Below are 22,273 nucleotides of genomic sequence, written 5' to 3'. Positions count from 1 at the left end.
CTCAGGCAGGCGAGCAGTTAGGAGCCAGCAGTCCTGGATCCTCCGAGGGGTCCCAGATTAGAGAGGGTGCTGGCTGGGCTGAGGACACCCCCACTCCCCCGAGCATGAATTTCATGCACCGGGCCACTAGTCTATATATATATACATGTATATGTATGTGTATATATATAAGCCCAGCGACCATTATGGCAGAACCAGAACTACTGGTCACTATGACCGCACTGACCACCAGGGGGCAGATGCTCGATGTTGGAGCTGCCCCCTGGTGGTCACTGTGCTTCCACAGTGGGAGCACTGCTCAGCCAGAAGCCAGGCTCACGGCTGGTGAGTGCAGTGGCGGTGATGGGAGCCTCTCCCGCCTCCCTGGCAGCGCTAAGGAGTGGTGAGCCAAGGGGTAAGGAGCGAGCAGGTGGGCGGTTTGGAATGAGGGGTCCCGGATTGCAAGAGGGCACAGGCTGGGCTGAAAGATCCCCCCTTACCCCCATGCACGAATTTCGTGCATTGGGCTTCTAATTAAAAATATATTAAGTGGTAGTTTGAGACTGGGAATTCCTTGTTCTTTCCCACAAACTTTCATCTAATAGTTTTAGCATTCTTTGGTAGTAATTGCTGGGATCAGTTATTGCTATGGTAGTCTAAAAACTTATGTTTAATCTTGACAACAATCCAAATAACGAGTTAACTACAGTTATCTCATTTTAAAAACGATGGTACTGAGGCTTAAGAAATGAATTTACCTAAGTTCATGTAACCAGGAGTTGTGGAGTTGGGATTTGAGTGGCAGTCATTGATTCAGCAGACGATCTTGAATCCTGAATGCCAAGTATTCAAAAGTGATAGACAGATGTCCCCTTCCCTTTGGTTAATCCTCACCTTAGAATATTTTCCCACTGATTTTTAGAGAGAGTGGAAGGGAGGGGGAGATACAGAGAGAGAAACATCAATGTGAATGGTTGCCTACTGCATGCGCCCTGACCAGGGCTGGGAATCGAGCCTGCAACCCAGGTACATGCCATTCACCGGAATTGAATCCAAGAGTCTGTAGTCTGTGGACCAATGCTCTAACCATTGGGAAAACTGGCTAGGGCCCATTTTCTCAATGACAGGCACCGATTAGTATGTAAATAATGGTAATACATTAGAGAATTATGATAGAGGTATGAGTAGGAAGGAAGTGGGAGAATAGAAAAAGAATGGGGATCGACCTGAGGGAGGCAGATGTTGAAAACATGAGTGTGTTTTGAAGGGTGAGTAGGAGTTGGTGAGACAATTAAAATGGAGAGGTTTTCAGGTGGAGAGAAAAGATTATGCGAAGATGGAATTGTGACTGTGAAAGGGCATAGCTTGTTCAGGGACCCTTGCGTTCACTCTGGGACTAGAACATAAATTGAGGCAGCTCAGTTGAGGGCAAGGGAAGGAAAGGGTGGCCGGAGAACATTCCTGAAACGGTCGGGACCAGCTGGGGACAGATATGTTCTGAGTTTGGTGTTTAAACTGTAGACACAAGCTCACTACTTCAAATACCTTGTTCTCTCCCACAAACTTTCATCTGATAGTGTGGCATTCTTTGATAATAATTGCTAGAATCAGTTATTGCTTTGGTCGTCTAAAAACTGGAAGACAGGCACAAGAGTGAGCTGGGTGTATAAGAAAAGTAACTGCCAGAAAGAAAATCAAGGTTCTTGATTTCTGAGCTGTGGGTATGAACATCTGATACACAATAGAGTAAGTGAAAAGAAACAGTAACTGTATTTTAAACTCAAAGTGGCCATTGAGTAAAATATACAATCAGAACATTGAACTAATTTGTTACTTTTAAATTGGAAACTAGAAATGGGATAGCTTCTCTCCTTCGCTGTCCAGCTCTGATAATTCAGGTCAGTTCAGAATTCAACCTTGACTCCTTTAGCTTTTAGCAATAATTAGTTTTTTATACTACTTCATTCTGTTTTATCATACAGCTGTTTACAAATGGGGTTATAGATAAAATTTGGATGTCCTAAGGCAGGGGTCCTCAAACTTTTTAAACAGGGGGGGCCAGTTCACTGTCCCTCAGACTGTTGGAGGGCCGGACTATAGTTTAAAAAAAAACTATGAACAAATTCCTATGCACACTGCACATACCTTATTTTGAAGTAAAAAAACAAAACGGGAACAAATACAATATTTGTATTTGCATGTGGCCCACGGGCCGTAGTTTGAGGACCTCTGTCCTAAGGTCATCATATTTAGTTTTCAGAATTGTATTTTCACTAACTTTCTTTGTAGCTTTTTGTTCATGCGTCAATATTGAGAAAGATGAATTGAATAATGCTTATTTAAATAAGGTTTTAAAATAGAGAACCTATTTTGCAATTAGTCTTAAATGCTGCTGTTTTGAAAAAAATGTAATTCAGGCCATCATTTCCATTTCTGGTCACTCATTATAGTTTAGAAAGTAACCCAGAATATTCCTTGACAAATAAGTTTTCCATACACAATTTTGTTAGGTAGAAGCAAACTGAATCACACATCTGGATAGCCCTTTTGAACATTCTTACAGAGAAAAACAGATAAGTTTAGACGGATTGTAATGTCATCCTGGACATTGAACTGAGGCATCTTCTTATTTGATGACAATACTAGTATGTGAATTTCTTTCAACAGTTAAATATGTTCTTTCTGTCACAACTAATCCCTTTAGTGCTAAGAGACTACCACTTTGTGTATCAGTCAAGCAGACCACTGATTATGGTTCCAAACAGAATAATTGTATTGATTTTTATGTCCATAATAATGTAACTTGTAACCATTTTGAGTTAATTTTGCATTATTACACAGTATACAAGTGTATATACATATTATTTATACAAATATGGGAAGTAAAACATTTGATAAAGCAATACTTGGGCTTACCATTCGTGATGCATTCTCTGATTTTAAATATTTTAATCTATGTCTTTAAAAATGATGTCATGACTCATTAACTTGATATCATGTACCCAGTTTAAAGAACATTTTTCTGATGTTTAGGAAACCAGGAAATGGCTCCTAACACATTGCGGACCAGTAGTTTTATTGCTAGCGTTACCCAGTGGCCAGATAAATTTCTATTGAACGAGTACAAAAACCGTTTTATATAAATATTAAAGGCACACCTTAAAATTAAATACCCGTGGCATTTTGAAGTTATTTATTATATGTTCTTTCAAGCTAATATCTTTTTAAAGTATGATACTTTGTAAAACACTGTGTAATATGAAAACACAAGAATTCTCGTGATCCGTCCGCAATGTGCTAAGATCATTACTGATAACCTCTTGGTGACAGAAACATTCACCTTTGGGGAACATTGCAATGAAATCGTAGGCTAAGAAGAAGAAGTTCCCAAGTGAAAGCTTGTTCTCCCCGGGAATTACCAAGGGATGACTCTCAAGAACTCAAAGTTAAGTTTTGAGCTCTTCCTGGACTCGGACATTTTTTCTCTCCTTTCTTATCAGCCTTCAAACAGTGGCCGAGCTGCAGAGCTTCTAGCCAAAGAACAGGGAACCGTGCCTGGGTTCATTGGTTTCGGAACGTTTCAGAGTGACCTGGGCTACGTTCCTGCCGTTCAAGGAGCTGAGGAGATAGACAACCTTGTCGATTCCGATTTCCGAATGGTGCTGCGGAAGCTTTCTAAGAAAGATGTCACCACAAAATTAAAAGTAAGTTTTCTTGCTTTCATGAAAATGATGAAGACAATCCTTTTATTAAGATATCATTGGCATGTTTCATGTAGAGAGAAATGAATCATCACTAGTAATTTCTTTCACAGTTGCACTTTTTTCTGACACACAGACTTAAGCGTAGTTTGCATTTACCTTCTAGGTTATAAATTAGTGTATTGCTCTGCACTTTTTGGAACCACTTGGATTTCTTCCTGTATTCTCCCTGTCCCATTAGAGAATGTAATTTAATCCTGTATATCTATCTTTTTAAAAACAACTTAAAATTTTCTACCATACTAGCTTGTAAAGGAACTTTTCAAATTAGTCCTATATAGCACAAATAGAAACAATGAATTCTCCTATTAAATAACACAGATGAAGCTTCTAGAACAGAATAAATTTAATCAAAAGCCAATATTATGGCTGTTGATCCTTAACAATGTTAATAATTTACTTTAGGCTATGCAAGAATTTGGAACTATGTGTACAGAGAGAGATACAGAAATTGTAAAAGGAGTTCTTCCATACTGGCCAAGAATATTTTGCAAAATTTCACTTGTAAGTATCAAGACTTTACTGGCTTATTTCTGATGTATTTTTTAAAAATTGACTTTTAGAGAGAGGAGGGCCTTAAAGGGAGAGAGGGAGGCCCAGAGGGAGGGAGGGAGAGAGAGAGAGACATCAATTTGTTGTTCCATTTATTTATGTATTTACTAGAGGCCCAGTGCATGAATTCATGAATGGGTGGGGTCACTTGGCCTGGCTGGCAATTGGGGCGATCAGGGCCGTCTCACCCAGTCCCCCTAGGGTCCGATCGGGGCCAGCCAGCTGGAGGGAGGGACCGCGGGAGGTTGGCTGGCTGTGGGAGGTTGGCTGTGGGAGCGCACTGACCACCGGGCCGGCCGGCGGGAGGGAGCACGGGAGGTTATCTGTGGAAGCGCACTGACCACCAGGGGCCAGCTCCTGCATTGAGCGTCTGCCCCCTGGTAGTCAGTGTGCATCATAGTGACTGGTCGTTTGGTCGACCGGTTGTAACGGTCACTTAGGCTTTTATACATATAGATTGGTTGATTCATACATGTGCCCTGACTGGGGTTGAACCCACAACTTTGGTCTTTCAAGACAACACACTAACCAACTGAACTATCCGGCAGGGCCGTTGTATATTTTTTTATTGAAATTATAGAGACTATCAGGTATATAGGACATTTTTGGTGAGGATTATGAAATGTTATGTCAGTATTGTTATGTAGATTGGATCATAATTACACATTGTAAGATGTGTATAGGGAGTCTGTGTTTTCAAAAATTAGGTCAAAATTACCCAGATACTTTCCAGTCACAGTAAATTTGGGTGGCTTAATTTCTTTGTATATTTGATGCAGAAAAATGAAAATCAGTTGCTTCATTGTTTAAGACACGGGTGGGGAATGTCCCGCCCACTGGTCTTATAAGGCCCGTAAAATCATTTGGTCTGGCCCTGCCAGGCATTAGTGGTGAGTTAATTAAATGTTTGACCAAATATAGCAGGCTGATTTTTAAGTTGATAATTTTGTATGGCCCTCCAATGATGTCATAAATATCCAAATAGCCCTTGTCTGAAAAAAGGTTCCCCACTCTTGGGTTAAGGCCTAGCCTTGACTCAGTCTTGAATATAGTTCTTATCTCATTGGGAGAAGGGAAAGGAAATAAATTAATTACTTCACATAGTTACTGCCTTTTGTTTAGCTCTGTACATAGTTGAATTCTTATTAAGGGGTCATTATAGCGTGTACAGGATTATTTATACTTGTTCTAATGGGCTAGAGCTATTTTAAACCATCTTATACTTTCAATAGGACCATGACCGCCGGGTTCGAGAAGCCACACAGCAAGCTTTTGAAAAACTTATCCTCAAAGTTAAGAAACACTTGGCTCCTTATTTAAAAAGTTTAATGGGCTATTGGCTCATAGCTCAGTGTGACACGTACGCACCAGCCGCGTCCGCAGCAAAAGATGCTTTTGAAGCAGCCTTCCCTCCCAGCAAGCAGCCTGAAGCCATAGCATTCTGTAAGGATGAGATCACAAGTGTAAGTTCTTGCCACTCTTCTCTGTTTTTTTCTCAAGTATTTAAGGGATAGCAGGCATGTTACAATGACAGCTCTCTTACCTGGCATTATGAAGGAGTAAGTGTGTGGAGTATTTCCAATGGAAAATTGTCTCTAAGAAATACATATATACATGTGTGGGTGTGTATGTGTATATATGTATGTATGTATATATGTATTCACACATATATATGTTCTTACTGATTTTTTTAGAGAAAGGAGGGAAGAGGGATAGGGAGACAGAAACACTGATGAGAGAGAAACATCGATCAGCTGCCTCCATGCCCCCTGCTGGGGATCCAGCCTGAAACACCCGTGCATGTGTCCTGCCTGGAATCGAACTGGGGACCTCTTGGTTCAACCACTGGGCCACAGCGGCTGGGCCAGAAGATTGTCTTTTTAAAATAGTGTTTAACACAACTGTTCATGTTGCATTTCAAATATAATTAACACCAGAGGCCTGGTGCACGAAATTCGTGCACAGATAGGGTCCCTGGGCCTGGCCGGTGTTCAGGGCCGATTGGGGCCTCCTGGCTGCCGACCGGGGCCTGCCTTCATTCCGTGCCGCCCCCTGGTGGTTAGTGCACATCATAGCAAGCAATTGAACTCTGGGTCTCCCGGTTGAACTCCCGAGGGGACACTTTGCATATTAGCCTTTTATATAGCTAGATGTTGGACTGGATCTTTCTAAACTGTTTAAATTTTCCATCTTTAACTTATGAATCTCAAACTATATTACCTAAAAAACTTAGATATATGCTTTGTAACATCTATCTACATACATACATATATAAAAGCCTAAGCAACCGTTACGACCGGTCGACCGAATGAGTGGTCGACCAGTTACTATGATGCGCACTGACCACCAGGGGCAGATGTTCAATGCTGGAGCTGCTCCCTGGTGGTCAGTACACTCCCACAGCCCACCTCCCACAGCCGGTTGACCAACATCCCATGGTCCCTTCCCCCGGCTGGCTGGCCTGATCGATCCCAATTGGGCCTGAACGCCAGCCAGGCCAGGGACCCCACCCGTGCACAAATTCGTGCCTCTAGTTAGTATAATATAAAAAAGTGTGCATCTAAAAATTCAATCTAAACTTATTTCCCCCCTGTATTTCCATATTAACACATGTTTACAGATCTACCTCACTCTTTTTTCTGGCTCTCTGGTATTCCTTTGCGTGGATATATGACAGTCTAGTTAACTTTTAAAATATACATCTGTAGTTTTACCCCAATATTTTTAAGATAGCAAACACCACTTTAGTGGACATTCATGAGTAGATATCTCCCCACCTGTGGGAGTGATAACTATCAGCACTTTGAGTCATCATTTGTTGGGTCAAAAGATACGAACATGTAAAATTTCTGTAGATATTGACAAATTACCCTTCAAATGGCCATACACGTCTAGACTCCTATTAACACATCTGAAAGTTTCTTCAACTCCTGGCCCACACTTTACAAACTGGTGTCAGCCATAACTTCTGCAGCTTTCAGTTTGTCTGCATCTAGTACTATTTTCCTTACTTCTTCCCTCCTTTTTGCTATTCCTGAGATATGGACTGGAAAAAACAGATGACCAAGCTTCTCAATATTACATGAAGTAGTAGTAGATGGACTGTGAGTGAGAGGGAGTTGAGGATCTAAAAAACGTGTGCTTCCGTTCATCCCCTATGCAGTGCTCCTGGGTCTTCAGAGCCCATGTCTGTCCCTCCCCCTCTCCCTCCCTCCCTCCCTCCTGTCAGTGGGTCAGCTTTCCTGTGGGTTCCCCTCGTCGCTACAGCTGGATTCCAGGGCTCTTCATGGCTGGTCCTTCCCCGACGCCTCTCCCACAGGCACACATCTGCAGCCTCCTTCCCCAGGAGCTCTCGGTCCATCCAGGCTCCATTTCTCAGGTGTGCCAAGCTTGTCTTTCTAGGCGGAGGATTTGCACCTTCAGTCTTCTTCTCAAAGGGAGTTCTCTAACCCAACCACAGGGCAAGAGACACTTGTTTATGTAAATATCAAGTGGTCACTGTTATGAAAGTGAAGTGGCATGAGTTTGGACACTAAGAGTTTTAGAAAATGCGCCCTTGCTGGTTTGGCCCAGTGGATAGAGCATCAGTCTGCGGACTGAGGGGTCCCAGGTTCAATTCCAGTCAAGGGTACATGCATCCCCAGTGGGCTCGATTCCCAATGAGGGGCGTGCAGGAGGCAGTCGATCAATGATTCTCTCTCATCATTTTAAAAATATATTTTTAACGATTTCAGAGAAGGTAGAGGGAGAGAGAGAGAAACATCAGTGATGAGAGAGAATCATTGATCGGCTGCCTCCTGCTACGCCGCACACTGAGGATTGAGCCCGCAACCCCGGAATGTGCCCTTGACCAGAATCGAACCCGAGACCCTTCAGTCCGCAGGCCGATGCTCTATCCGCTGAGCCAAGACGGCTAGGGCTTTCTCTCATCACTGATGTTTCTTTCTCTCTCTTCCTCTCCCTTCTCTCTGAATTCAATAAAAATATGTAAGATAAAAGTAAATTTTAAAAATATAAGAAATGTTTAAAAATAAGAGTTTCAGAAAACGGATTTTGAGGTAACTGATCCGGCTGTTCAGTGGTGTGTGTGTGTTCTGGCTTTTGTGGACCCTGTGGATGCTTTCCTCTTTGTTATTTCCCTTTAGCTTCTATCACAGTTCATTGCAGATACTAGGTTTGAACTTTCCCAAATACAAAACCAACGTATTAGAGGGAGGTAGACAAATGAAGATCAAAATGCCAGGCGTAGACAGTATGGGTGTGCGTTCCAGTTCCCCAGTCCAGGCCTCGGTTATGATGCCTGTGAGAGGAGGGCCTGGGCGATGCCGTTCGTTCCGAGCCCCTCTTCCTTGGTGAGTGAGTGTCCCTCCGTTTCCCAGTCTGTCACAGGGGAATTGTCCTCCACTCGGTAGTTGTGAGGACCGAGGTGATGCGGGAAGTGTGCTCTGGGCTCTGTCGGGCGTGTGGGAACGCTCAGGAAATGCCAGCGCTTGTGGTGCTGGTAAAGTTGACACGAGCCGGGTCCTCGCTTGTACTGGGCCCAGAAGTCGGCAGACGCACCCGGCATTTCCGACGGAGTCTAGACCTGCCTGTGTGACGGGGCAGAGCACAGCTGTGTTCTTCTCTGAGCAGGGAGGCGCTCAGAGGGGGAGGGGAGCGGGGCCTGATTCTCGCCCGGATGTACCGACGGGGAGTCCGTGCGCGGCACCGCCTGGGCCAGCAGACTGAGCAGCCAGGGCAGGAGTGTCTGGGGCGCTTCCTCCTGATGGAAACAGCACTTGTTGGAGAAGTCACCCCAGTAGCAGCCAGTCTCGGGGACGGTAGGGAGAGAAAGTAAGTGCAAGTCAAACCTTTTAGCTTTGCTGCTTCATTTAGCTTCTTTGTGGGGCAGGGGAACGCGTTGAGGTGGGGTGAGGTTTGTGCTCTCCCTGTCACCATTCAGTTCCATGAGTCTCAAGGCTCGGTTGTCCCCCTGCAGGTGCTGCAGGACCATCTGATAAAGGAAACACCCGACTCGCTCAGTGACCCACAGTAAGTGGTACCGTGTACCTTGCGTCAGGACTTGTCTCACTCGTAGGTTCTAAGGGGATTGCAGTGTGACATGTTTAGGGGGTGCTGTGTGCAGAGATGGAGACACGCCCTGGAGTGCCGTTTGCAGGTGCTGTCCTAGGTGCTTCTCCCTGCGGCCCATCCTGCTGTGTGAGGTGAATGATCTGGGAGCCACATATTTGGTTTGTTTACAAAGAGATGCTTTTAGGTTTTTCCCACATGCACTTCTTTTTAAAAATATGTATTATTGATTTTTAAAAAATATATATCTTTTTTTATTGATTTCAGAGAGAAAGGGAGAGGGAGAGAGAGAAACATCAATGATGAAGAGAGAATCATGGATCGGCTGCCTCCTGCACGCTCCCTACTGGGCATGTTCCCTGACTGGGAACCAAATCGAGGCCCCTGGTTCATGGCCTGATACTCAGCCACTGAGCGACACCGGCCAGGCTGCATTCACCTTTTGACCGTCATCGCAGGAACCACTCTCTGGTCTGGTTAAATAGTTGAAGAACTATGAATAGTTTTACTGAAATAGTAGCAAAATGTTCCCTTTACGTTTCTTATGTTGTAATCACACTGTTAAGAGTCTGTTGGGAAAGTAATCTTAGATATTTTAATTTTAAAAATGTAGTTTGGCTTATACTCAATGCTTATACATATTTATTTTCTTTTTACAATAAGAACTGTTCCAGAGGAAGAGAGAGAAGCTAAATTCTATCGGGTTGTAACTTGTTCCTTATTGGCATTAAAGAAATTGCTTTGCCTCTTACCTGATAATGAACTTGATTCTCTGGAGGAGAAATTTAAGTCTCTTCTATCACAGAATAAATTTTGGAAGTATGGAAAACACAGTATACCTCAGGTATCTTAATCTTTTTTACTTTAAGACATTTCTCTGATTTATTTTGTTCCCTCTGATCTTGCTAGTTTGTTTATGCTTTATGTTTATTGTTTATGTTTAAAACTCTACAAATGTATCTCTGTGGTGGCACTGAATCACCTCTCTTACCAGATGTAACTATTTCCTCTTTGTTGTTTCTTATTTGGCTTCAACTTCAGAGTGAATTGTCATCCTTCTCACTCCGGGCACCTTAACCTTGTGGGGTGTACAAAGGCTCTTCTCATTGCATGTGTTTATTCTTCTCTTTCATTTCCGTCTCCATCCTCCACCTCCTCCGGCTGGCCATTCTAAATGTGCTTAAGTGGCATTGTGTTACATTCTGTTCCGTTTATTGCTTTTTACTTAGTACTTTTTAAAAGTACTAAAATACTTTAAACTCATCATGTTCCTATATGTGTATGTGGTCCATGGCTTCTAACTGCTGCGTGGTATTCAGAAGTGGGCCTCCACTCCATTTACCTGCTCATTCCCCCGTGATAGAACCCGGTTCCTCTAGTTCCTCGCCCTCACCATTCTTCATTCATGCATCCTCAGCCCTGTGAGAGCTTATTTTTCTGAAAACCTCTCATTGCTGAGTCCAGAGTAAATGCATACGGACTAACTTTCTGAAGTCGTGCGAGATTGCTCACCTGAACGGCCGTTACTCTCGACTGGACCAGCAGGGCGTGGGGTCCTCCACAGTCGTCTGGTCTTTCCACGACTGCGCACCCTGCAGCTTCCTGGTTCTTACCAGAGGAGTAGGCGTGCAAGTGCTCTCTGCTGAGTGACCTTTAGCATCTCTTCATAAACTGTTGATGTTATTGTGTGCGGTTTTCTAATCTGCTTGTTTACATCTTTTTCTGCTTGGGATGTGCGGATGTTTTCATTCTCTTGGTCTGTGTCTCATGCTCTCATTGGTGTTTTTATCTTTTTGTCTTTTCAGTCTACTTGGTGGATAATTTTTTTTGAACTGAGCTTTAAATAATTATGTATTAATTATGTATTAGATTAGGAATTGTGTTTGCTTATTTTTCAGATCTGCTGTGCCTTTCCTAAGAGTCCTTCCTCTCAAATTCCTTTAAACTTGTGTTAACTATAATAAGGATTGTTGATATGGAGTTTGTAACTGATCATTTTAAGATTTAAAGTCTCAGATCTCTGTGTTATCTTGGGTTTCTACTGATAGCGACTCAAGGTGTCTGATTTTTGTCTGGCTCTGTTTAACGTTGTGCTGCTAGTGTGTCTGTAGGCATAATCCACGGCCCCACAGATGCTTCTGCACTTGGCTCTGTGTTTCCTTCAGCCACAGGAACGGGAAGTTGAATTCTTCCTGCCTTTAACTTTGGCTTGGTGATTCCTCGTGGCTTCTCAGTCATTCAATTCTCTTAAAAATATCCTTTGATGTATTTTTCTAGTTGTTTCAGTCTTATTAATGGGAGGGTTATGAATAACCTGTCTGTCCTTAACCATGAATAAAAGCCTATCCTGGTCTTATTTGGCTTGAATTTAATTCAACTTCTGTGTTTTCTTTTAGATCCGCTCAGCTTATTTTGAGTTAATTTCTGCTTTGTGCCAGCGTATTCCACAATTGATGAAAAAGGAAGCGTCAAAAGTGAGCTCGTCTGTCCTACTTAGCATTGATGACAGTGACCCCATTGTCTGCCCTGCTCTCTGGGAAGCTGTACTTTACACACTTACCACCATTGAGGTATGAAAGAGAAGTACGTTAGGTACATCCGGGAACACTTGTCTTGGAAAGAGCTTACTAGGTTATAATATCTAAAAGTTATTGGAAAAAAGCTTCTTGGAAATAAAATATTTAATCCAAAACTTGTGTAAATCATAAACTGATTATAAAATGGCAAAGAGTTTTTTACTTTCAGTTTAGCCAGTATCACTCATTCTTATGCGGCTCATTGAAGCAAGCATAGCTGAACCTTATATTTAAGACTAAATATTGCTGTTCTTTTGAGAATGCAGCTTTTATAGAAATATTTTAATTGTAAGTAATTTTTTCTGATGATGTTCTGGAAGCATGTTGGATACATGATACTATATGCAATAAATTTCTTATAATTTCAGAGTTTTCGTGGATTTTTTAAAAAAAGTCAATCATATTTATGCACAGTGATTTAGGATTTTTTTAAAAATATATTTTACAGATTTTTTACAGAGAGGAAGGGAGAGGGATAGAGAGTTAGAAACATTGATGAGAGAGAAACATCGATCAGCTGCCTCTTGCACACCCCCTACTGGGGATGTGCCCACAACCAAGGTACATGCCCTTGACCGGCATCGAACCCGGGACCCTTCAGTCCGCAGGCCGACGCTCTATCCACTGAGCCACACCGGTTAGGGCAAGAGTTTTCGTTTTTAATGTCAATGGGAGATGTTAGCTTTTTTAGGTAGAATACTTGATTTTTATTTTAGAGACCTATGTGTCTTCTCTGTTAATTGGGAAAAGTGTGTTTATAACCTTTATTATTATCATCTTTCTTTGGTAGGACTGTTGGCTTCATGTAAATGCAAAAAAAAGTGTTTTTCCCAAACTGTCAGCTGTGGTTCGTGAAGGGGGTCGGGGTCTGGCCACTGTCATATACCCTTATCTTCTGCCATTCATCAGCAAACTCCCTCAGTCCATCACAGACCCCAGGCTGGACTTCTTCAGAAACTTCCTCACCTCTCTCGTTGCAGGGTAAGGAATTCAAAGTCTTGATCTTTAAAAATATTTTCTATTGATATCAGAGAGGAAGAGAGCAGATAGAAGCATCAGTGATGAGAAACAATCATTGATCAGCTGCCTCCTGCACGCCCCCCACACCGGGGATCAAGCCTGCAACCCAGGCATGTGCCCGAATCCGGAATCAGACTGCGACCTCCTGGTTCCTAGGTTGAAGCTCAGCCACTGAGTCACACTGGCCCGGCTAGAGTCATGATCTTTAAAGTGAAGGAGATTTCTATTATTTTCACAGAGAAGGGGAAGATGTATCTATCTATCTACACACACACACACACACACACACACACACACACACACACACACACACACACACATTATTGTCTTTCTTCTTTAAATTTCCCCAAAATTGCTTTACTGTTCATTATAAACACTTTTCAGGTTTTCAGAGAATTAAATTGAAATTTTTCTTGGATACTTGAGGCTTTTTTCACAGTTCTTCAGGTTTACATTCCAATCAGGCTGTATTTGTTCTTAGTTTTCAGTTTAAGAATTTTCTTTGTAAAAATTCACCTCCTTTTGGTATGATGCCTTGTCCATGACTTTATTTTGGTGTTTCTGCATTGCTTATACTCTTTTTTTTGAAAGAGTAAGCCACAGTTATTTGTTATTTCAGGCTGTCGACAGAGAGAATCAAAACCAGCTTCTCAGAGTGCTCAGCAGTGATGTCTGCTTTTTTTGAATGCCTACGCTTTATAATGCAGCAAAGCTTGGGTGAGGAGGAGATGGAGGAGATGCTCGTCAATGACCAGGTATCACAGAGTGAAAACTGCCAGTGCCCTCTCACACTGACAGTGAAGAGTCCAGCTCATTGTGTCTTGTTGCCATTTCTATTGATTAGCCTTCCTCCTAAGGGTTTCACAGCTGCTAGTAGAATAGTATCATACTGTCATGCCTGAGGACTGGTCGCTGGATGTACAAGAAGATGCTCTTTGTGATCTTTTGTATTAAGTTTAAATAATGCAATAGTTATTTATTACTTCTAAAATATTTACATACATGAATATTTTTAAAAATATATATATTTTTATTGATTTTAGAGAGGAAGGGAGAGGGAGAGAGAGAGAGAGAGAAACATCAATGATGAGAGAATCATTGATTGGCTTCCTCCCGCACGCCCCTTACTGGGTATTGAGCCCAACCTGGGCAATGTGCCCTGACCGGGAATTGAACTATGACCTCTTGGTTCCTGGGTCGCTGCTCAATCTCTGAACCACGCCCAACTGGGTCTTGTATCCTTTTGTGGACAGTTGTGCTTGGCTCTTAGAATCAGTGATGCGAGCAGGTGTTGGAATGTGGCTCTTCCAATGGGAAGTTAATTGATGTAACACAAGCCCAGATCCTACTGGGTGTCTCACATAGTTAACTTCTCTTATTTTTGTAATTTAATAAAAAGGGTTCTGATTTCTGTAGGTCTTCTGTGTTTTTCATAATGGCTTAGAAAATAAGAAAACTTGAATAACTTCAGAAGATGAAAACTATATTATCTGTTAATGACAGTAATCTTGGTTAATCATATCATAAAAACGAAGTAATGCAGGGGGAATAGCGTAAAATCATTATGCTCTTTCTATGATGTGAAAATGATTTTCAAGTTAACTCTTCAGAGTTCGGGGGGGAAATCCATGCTTTTCATTCATTAAATATGAACATTTACAATGTTTTATAAATACCTTGTTTAAATTTTATTTCTCCTGAAAAACTGAACTTTTCTGTTTCATCTTGTTTTTCAGTTGATTCCTGTGATTGACACAGTCCTCAAAGACCCAAGATTGCAAGATGGGCAACTCTTTGACTATTTAGCAGAAACTTTAAGTTCTTGGGAAGCCAAAGCAGATATGGAGAAAAATGATAAAGCGGCTCAGAACTTTGAGAAAGTGCTGCTGAATTTCTGGGGGAGACTCTCAGAGATTTGTTCCGCGAAGATCGATGAGCCAGAAGCTGATGTGAAGTCGGTCTCAGGTGTATCGAGTCTATTGCAGGTCCTTCAGAAGCCGAACAGCTCGTTGAAGTCAAATAACAAAAAAGTGGGTAAAGTTAGATTTGCTGATGAGATGCCTGAAAGTAACAAAGAGAATGAGGAGCGTGTCTCCTCCGAAGGGCAGAGCCGTGAGGGCTGTGAATTGGTGGCTAAGCCTCCTCCCTTCCATTCCGGCTCAGACTGTTTATCTCCGCGGCGGAAGAAACCGCTGGAAGACTTAGTCTGCAGACTCGCAGAGATGAGTATTAATTATGTCAACGAACAGAAGTCAGAGCAACACCTACGGTTTCTTTCCACTCTGCTCAGTTCCTTTTCTTCGACCCAAGTATTTAAGAGACTCCTAGGTGACGAAAAGCCGAGTGTCGTCAAATCCAAACCCCTGGAAATAGCCAAACTCATACAGAAAAACCCAGCAGTGCAGTTCCTGTACCAGAAAGTGGTCGGCTGGCTGAACGAAGACCCCGGGAAGGAGGCGGGCTTCGTGGTAGACATTCTGTACAGTGCCCTCTGTGGCTGTGAGGGTGAGAAGGAGAGGAGAGACGTCCTGGATGATCTCACTGAGGTATCGCTGCTGTCAGTCTTTTCACCGGAGCGGTGTGCGCCGCCCTGTGACCACAGGCAGGAGAGGGGGTCCTGCCGCGGGATGTGTGGGTGGTTCTGAGGACAGGCAGTGCATGTATTGACTGTGACTTGGGAAGTGTGTGAGACTTCGGGTGGGTGTTCAGATAAGAGCTTGGAAGTAAAAGGGTGAGTGCTTTCACTCCATACGTTAAAGGTGGATGAGCTAAAAAAGCTTTGTTTGTTTTCAGTGATGACATGGTTACTTTACGTGTATATGTTTACTGTTCCTTCCAGAGATTGTTTCTGAGTCTTTTTCTTCTTCTAGGTGGATCTGAAATGGAATTCGGTTCTTCAGGTCATTGAAAAGGTATCACAGGGATTATTTCCTTTTTCTTTGTGTATTTATGGGCATAGAAAAATTGACACCACAGCCACAACCACACCCTGGAATGTGGTCAGGTGTCTGTGTTAGAGGACTTCCTCGCTATTGTAACTTCCCATCACTGGGAAGACGGTGGTGCTTGCCTTTCTATAGTGTTTTTCTGGTTAGAAATATTGGGGATGGATGAACAGGCTCTGGGAAATCCAGGGTTGTTTCTTAGCAGGTAACTAAGGCAGAGTTAAAAGTTTATTTTTTAAACAGCCTACAATTTCTACTCTTGCCCTAGTTACTTTTCCTTCTATATAATTGGACTGATTGGCTCCAGCTTTGGCTAGAACACATCAGGAATTTTGTTGGCCCAGCTTCCAGCCTTTGATGGCCACTGGACTAAATAAGAAATTGGTGATGAGAATAATGAAAATAAATCAAGGAACATAAACAATTTCGAAAATTAATAGCTTCAGTAGTCTTTCCTAATGAAGGTACAAATGTAACAACACATTTCTACCCCTAGAAATGTTATGACTAGCTACCTAAATTTTTTAAAACAATTTTATATTATTTTTTAAGTTTTATACGATAACTCTTTAATGTACAAGTGTTTTCTTATCTTTAAAAAATTTTTTTAAAAAGATTTCAAATAGGAAGGGAGAGGGAGAGAGAGATAGAAACATCAGTGATGAGAGAGAATCATTGATTGGCTGCCTCCTGCATGCCCCCCACTGGGGATCAAGCCTAAAACGGGGGCATGTGCCCTTGACCGGAATTGAACCTGGGACCATTTAGCCCACAGGCTGATGCTCTATCCACTGAGCCAAACTGACTAGGGCATTTCTCTCTTTTAAAATTATGGTACAGCTCTGACCATGTAGCTCAGTTAGTTAGAGCTTTCCTAATAGACCAAAGTTGCAGGTTTGATTCCTGGTCAGGGCACATACAAGAATCAACCAATGAATGCATAAATAAATCAATGTCTTTCTCTCTCTCTCTCTTCCTCTCTCTCTCTCTCTCTCTCTCTCTCTGTCTCTTTCTCTCTCCCCCCCAATAAAAAATAACTAAAAATACAATGAAGTTACGTTTATAACAGTGAAATTTTCCACCTGAACCGTGTCTCAGTGTGCCATGCAGAAGTGGTACGTGTACTCACATGATTGTGCAGCCATTTTCCAGGGTTTTTCATCTTGCAAAACGGAAGCTCTGCCAATTACTCAGAGACGTCCCCTTTCCCCCAATAGTTTATTTTCACAAAAGAAAAACGGAAAGTTACCGTTTTTCAGTGAGAAATGTAACTTCCCAGGCACATCTCTGCATTAGCTTATCCAGTGCCTTCTCTCCCCATAGGCGGGCTGCGTGGAGAGCCACCCTGACGAGAGCTGCTTGACAGGTCTAAGTCAGAGTAAGGGCGGCCGGGATGCTGATGAGAGCGCGTGCACTCAGGCTGCTGAGGAAGGGCCTGCGTGCACCAGGCACAGGTGCTGGACGGCCGTCCTCCTGTGCGGGGTTTGCCTCCCTCCGCACGTGCTAGCAGACAGCTTCCCATCTCCTTAAAGCTGGTCTCATTCTCTCTGCAGCTGCGTTAAAACAGTGAGACGGTGAACTTCACATCTTGCTGACCGAGACACATTTTATTCAGAAGATTATGTTCTGGATTCTGGAGGATTCTGTAAAATAGATTGGTTTATTTGGTACACTGTATTAGGAAAGCCTATTTTGTAGCCGTATAAACTCTATAGTTTCCCTTGTTTTTTATGCAAACTCATACTTTGAGCAGAGTCCTAAAGTCACCCTCTTTAAAAACTACCTAAATTTTGTATCTAGAAAGAGACCTTAGATATTTTCTAGTTTAGTCTTCATTTTTCAAATTAGGAAATAGGTCCAGGTTGATTTAAGAGATTTGTCCAGCCCTAGCTGGTTTGGCTTCGTGGATAGAGCATTGACCTGTGGACTGAAGGGTCCTGGGTTCGATTCCAGTCAAGGGCACATGCCCGGGTTGCGGACTTGATCCCCAGTAGGGGGTGTGCAGAAGGCAGCCAATCATTGATTCTTTCTCGTCATTGATGTTTCTATCTATCTCTCCCTTTTCTGTCCTCCCTGAAATCAATAAAAAATATTAAAAAGAGAGAGTTTTGTCTAAAGCCCTAGTCCGGTGGTAGTTCAGTTGGTTGGAATGTCATCCTATCCCAAAAGGTTACGGGTTTGATTTCCCATCAGGACACATAAGTTGCTAGTTCGTTCCCTGGTCCAGGCCTGTATGGGAGACACTTGATATCTCTCTCTCTCTCTCTCTCTCTCTCTCTCTCTTTCTCTCTACCCACCTTTCCTCACCACCACCCTTTTCCTTCCTCTCTCTCTAAAAATCAATGAAAACATATACTTAGGTGAGGATTTAAAAAAAGAGATTTGCCCAAAGTCATAAAGCCAGAATAGTGGTAAAGCTTGGGCTAAAATAAAAGCTCTGGTTATCTGCAATTTTTTTTCGTCTTTATTGAGAGTATCACAGATGTCCACCCCTTACCTACAATTTTTTAAGTAAAAGGATAAGCAGTTTTTCAGGCACTGCCCAATCCACACTTGGATTTTTTTTCTCCATAGATTGCTTTGAAATGAACCAAGTTGCAAATTCCTTTCTTCTCAGCCCTTAAAGCAAAAGAAGCTCTGGGAACGTGGATCAGCTTTTGGGGGTGGTTTACACCTCTTTTCCTTGCTTCCCCACCCCATGAGAATAAACCAGATGCTGTCAGATATCTGGCCCTGGTAACTATTTCAAAGAATTTGTGGAAATATTAAGTCCTATTACTCATATTGTAGTAATTTACCATTATTACATATTAATTGTTCTTTAATTTAGCAAAATTAATGAACAAAATTGAATACCTGTAGAGCATTTTAAAAAAAAGTGTCCTCCAAGTTGAGCCCTCTGTTGTTGAGCGTGTCTGCAGTGTTGGTAGGTGTCAAAGAAGTTTAAGACAGTCTCTGCTCTCAAGGAACTGACAGTCCCATTGGAAACAAGACACACGCAGATGAAACAGTGTAAATAATAATGCAGTCCAGTAAGTGCCTTAGACAGTCTGAGACAGATAGTGATGAGCATGGGCTGGAGAGGATGGGGGGTTCATACAGCAGGCGGGATGGTGATGAGTGGGGAAGAGGGGGTACTCCTGGTGGGGGAGATGGATGAGGAAAGCATGGAGTGCAGTGAGCAAGGCTGAGTGGGAGCAGGTGACCCAGCCTTGGACCTGAGGAGGAGGAGGGCGTGGTGCCGGGCCACATGACAAAGGGAGGCATGTGGACTGGTACAGTACTCCGTTAGGCAGATAAACGTTTCGATCTTACCTCTAATCATTGCTCTAATTGTGATTTTTAGGCATGTTCTAGTTCAGATAAACATGCTTTAGTAATTTCTTGGCTGAAAGGAGATATCCTTGGAGAGAAGTTGGTAACCTTGGCAGATCATCTTTGCAACAAGGACTTGGGATCTACAGTGACTTCTGAACCTTACTTCTCAGAACGATGGGCTCTCTTAAGCTTGGTGTTGTCCCAACATGTTAACAATGGTAGGCAAAACGACGGCTTTTGTCTTTCAGTAGGAATAATACCGTCACTTGGGTTTCATGCTCCTAAGTTTGCATATTACTGGTTGAGAATAACAAGACATACTTCATTAAAATATCTTAATTTTGTAAATACCCTAAATGTTTGCTAATCCTTGTAGCATAACTTGGATGACATTTAATATCTTTAGTTTATTATTTCTAAAGGGTTTTGAATTTAGCAAAGTTCTTCGTTCTAATTTTGTAGAGCATTGTTTTTAAATTTAATGTAAACATGCTTTTTTTAAAAGTGTATTTTTATTGATTGCAGAGAGGAAGGGAGAGGGAGAGAGATAGAGACATCAATGATGAGCGAGAATTATTGATCGGCTGCCTCCTGCACTCCCCACACTGGAGATCGAGCCCACAACCTGGGTATGTGCCCTGACCAGGAATCGAACCGTGACCTCCTGGCTCATAGGTTGACGCTCAACCCCTGAGCAACCTGGCCGGGCTAGAGCTGCTTTTTTACATAAGGGCTTTTCTATGTGAGAACAGATTGACTGGCTGATAAGATTTTCTTTTGTCTAATACACTAGCACCTTTTTCTTTTTTTTAACACATAGAAAGACTCAAGTGGAAGTTATTCAAAATTATACTGCTAAGATTTTCTATGTGTGATTATTTTTCTCTAGATTACTTGATTGGAGAGGTGTATGTTGAAAGAATTATTGTTAAACTTCATGAAGCCTTATCCAACATAACGAAATTGTCAGAAGCTGAAAATGTTGACTCTTCGGTGTCTTTCACCTGTGATGTGGCCTATGACTATTTCAGCTCAGCGACAGGCTGCCTGCTGGTGCCGTCCTCGGAAGACCTGCTGCTCACTCTCTTTCAGTTGTGTGCTCAGAGCAGAGCACACGGGCGCCTGCCAGGTAACAGCCCACGGCTCACGGGTCCTGCTGGGAGCTCTGGCCCTGCCCTTCGCAGCGTCAGTGCCAGGCTGCCTTAACTGAGTCATAATGTGTGTGGCAGTTCAGATTCTGGAGTAAAGGGCTGCAAATCTTAAATGCTTTCAGCCTTGAAACCACGTTAAAGATGTATAGAGACACGATGTCTACAGTTCTTACGTGATATCAAGGGAGTCCTTTTGCAAGGGGCCCTGGTTAGAATGTTAGCCCTTTACTCAGGAGCTCTGGCAGTTGGCTTAATTTCTTCATGCCTCAGTTTCCGCATTTATTAACATCTCTTTCCTTCTCTGAACACACTGCGGACCAGGAGTTTTATCGCTAGCTTTACCCAGGGGCCAGATCAGTTTCTATTGAACAAGTACAAAAAATGTTTACACAAATGTTAAAGGCACGCTTTGAAAGTAAATACCCTTTGCATTTGGAAGTTATTACATGTTCTTACAAACAAATATGTTTTTAAAGTATGATACTTTGTGAAACACCATGTAATATGAAAACACGAGAATTCTCATGATCCATCCGCAACGTTAATGGAAACTTTCAATCTTGATGTATGTCAAAATGAAATTTAGATTGTCTTTTTAAGGACTATATTCTGCCTTGTGTTAATTTAGACTTATTTATAAAAGGAATATTAAAAAATACTATTGATAGGGAACCCTCCTCTCCCACCCTTCTTCAGTGCCAACTTCTCTATTTGGAAAAGGTATACTATTTTTCACATCCTCTAAAGGACACCTTTCTTGTAAAGAATTTCAGAACAGAAAAAAGCTAACTTTAAAAATCGTACTATTTTTTTTACCTCATGTGGCATGATTAGCTTTATTATTGCATATTTATGACACATTTTGTTTGACATGGAGTAGTAATTTTTGTTTTCTTTTTTAAATGGCACCTTAGAATTCTGAGATCTGCAGTGAGCTCTTTCAGATGTTTTGTAATGATCATAGTCACTCCAGGGGGATTACAAATTCCTGTTGACATTTGATTGTAGACTTTCTTATCTGTAAACTGAAGAACACTTGGCTCTCTGGCGTGAACTTACTGATCCGCCCCGGCCGTCCAGGTCAGCAGAGTGCCTTCCTGTGCGCGTCGGCGCTGTGGCTGAAGACCCAGGCGCAGTCTCCGTCCCTGGACCTTACGAGGTGACCATGTCTGTGCTCGTTTGCTCAGCAGCTCTTATTACTTGATCACTGTCCTGACCTCAGGTTCCATAACTAGTGTGGGCGCCTGTGAAACATGACTTGTTACGTAAGAAATCGATAGGGCTCCCGAGAGGATTTTCCACGTGGGTCATCGTTCAAGCTCACGGAAGAGTGACTGTTGTGACAGACCCGCCCACTCCTGGCTGCTGCCGGGGCGGGTGCTGGTGCTGTCCCTGTCTCACCTGGGCGGGTGTGACCACAGCCTCTCCTGGCTGGTCCCTGATGGTTCTCACCTGGTGACCTGGCTGGTCTGGCAGCCACTGTCTCAAGGCGTTTTGCATTGCAGTGTATTTCACAGCTCAACCTAAACCCACTTATAAAAGTGGAAACGAAGCAGATACACCCAGAGGCCTTGGGATTGAGGCAGATATTTGTCTGGTCACCATATTCTTTTTGTGGAACAAGGGAGCTGCGTTTCAGAAAGGTCGGATCTGAAGTAGGGCAGGTCCCCTGCATGCTGAGGTGCAAGTATCACTCAATTCAGTCATAAATGTGGGACTGCGTCCCCAGGTGGCCTGTGTGTGTTGGAAGGAGGGGCGTGGACAGGCCGCCTGCATGTGCTTTGCTTGTCGTTGAGTTCAGATAAGCTGTTTCTGCCGTGGGCTTTCACTGTGTGTCAGGTGTTCAGGTCAGTCAGCATCACTGCGCAGCTGAGTTCTCTGCGTGACTTTCAGCCTCCAGG

The 22,273-nt window shown here is 42.7% G+C and overlaps 1 protein-coding gene across 1 annotated transcript in view; it reads left to right on the top strand.

Annotated features, from left to right (window-relative positions):
• Positions 1 to 22,273, top strand: part of LTN1 (listerin E3 ubiquitin protein ligase 1) — a 49,423-nt gene that overhangs the window by 1,568 nt on the left and 25,582 nt on the right. The window contains exons 2-14 of the mRNA XM_015564128.1: positions 3,480 to 3,683; positions 4,146 to 4,244; positions 5,525 to 5,755; positions 9,271 to 9,323; positions 10,026 to 10,206; positions 11,759 to 11,932; positions 12,729 to 12,919; positions 13,578 to 13,713; positions 14,695 to 15,504; positions 15,829 to 15,870; positions 19,250 to 19,439; positions 20,111 to 20,350; positions 21,381 to 21,532. Coding sequence (XP_015419614.1) covers positions 3,480 to 3,683; positions 4,146 to 4,244; positions 5,525 to 5,755; positions 9,271 to 9,323; positions 10,026 to 10,206; positions 11,759 to 11,932; positions 12,729 to 12,919; positions 13,578 to 13,713; positions 14,695 to 15,504; positions 15,829 to 15,870; positions 19,250 to 19,439; positions 20,111 to 20,350; positions 21,381 to 21,532 — 2,703 coding nt within the window. The remainder of the gene's footprint in view (positions 1 to 3,479; positions 3,684 to 4,145; positions 4,245 to 5,524; positions 5,756 to 9,270; positions 9,324 to 10,025; positions 10,207 to 11,758; positions 11,933 to 12,728; positions 12,920 to 13,577; positions 13,714 to 14,694; positions 15,505 to 15,828; positions 15,871 to 19,249; positions 19,440 to 20,110; positions 20,351 to 21,380; positions 21,533 to 22,273) is intronic.

Source organism: Myotis davidii, unplaced genomic scaffold (assembly GCF_000327345.1).
Source record: "Myotis davidii unplaced genomic scaffold, ASM32734v1 scaffold552, whole genome shotgun sequence".
Lineage (NCBI taxonomy): Eukaryota > Metazoa > Chordata > Mammalia > Chiroptera > Vespertilionidae > Myotis > Myotis davidii.
Note: the sequence above shows the minus strand (reverse complement) of the source record. Positions and strands in the feature narration are given on the sequence as shown.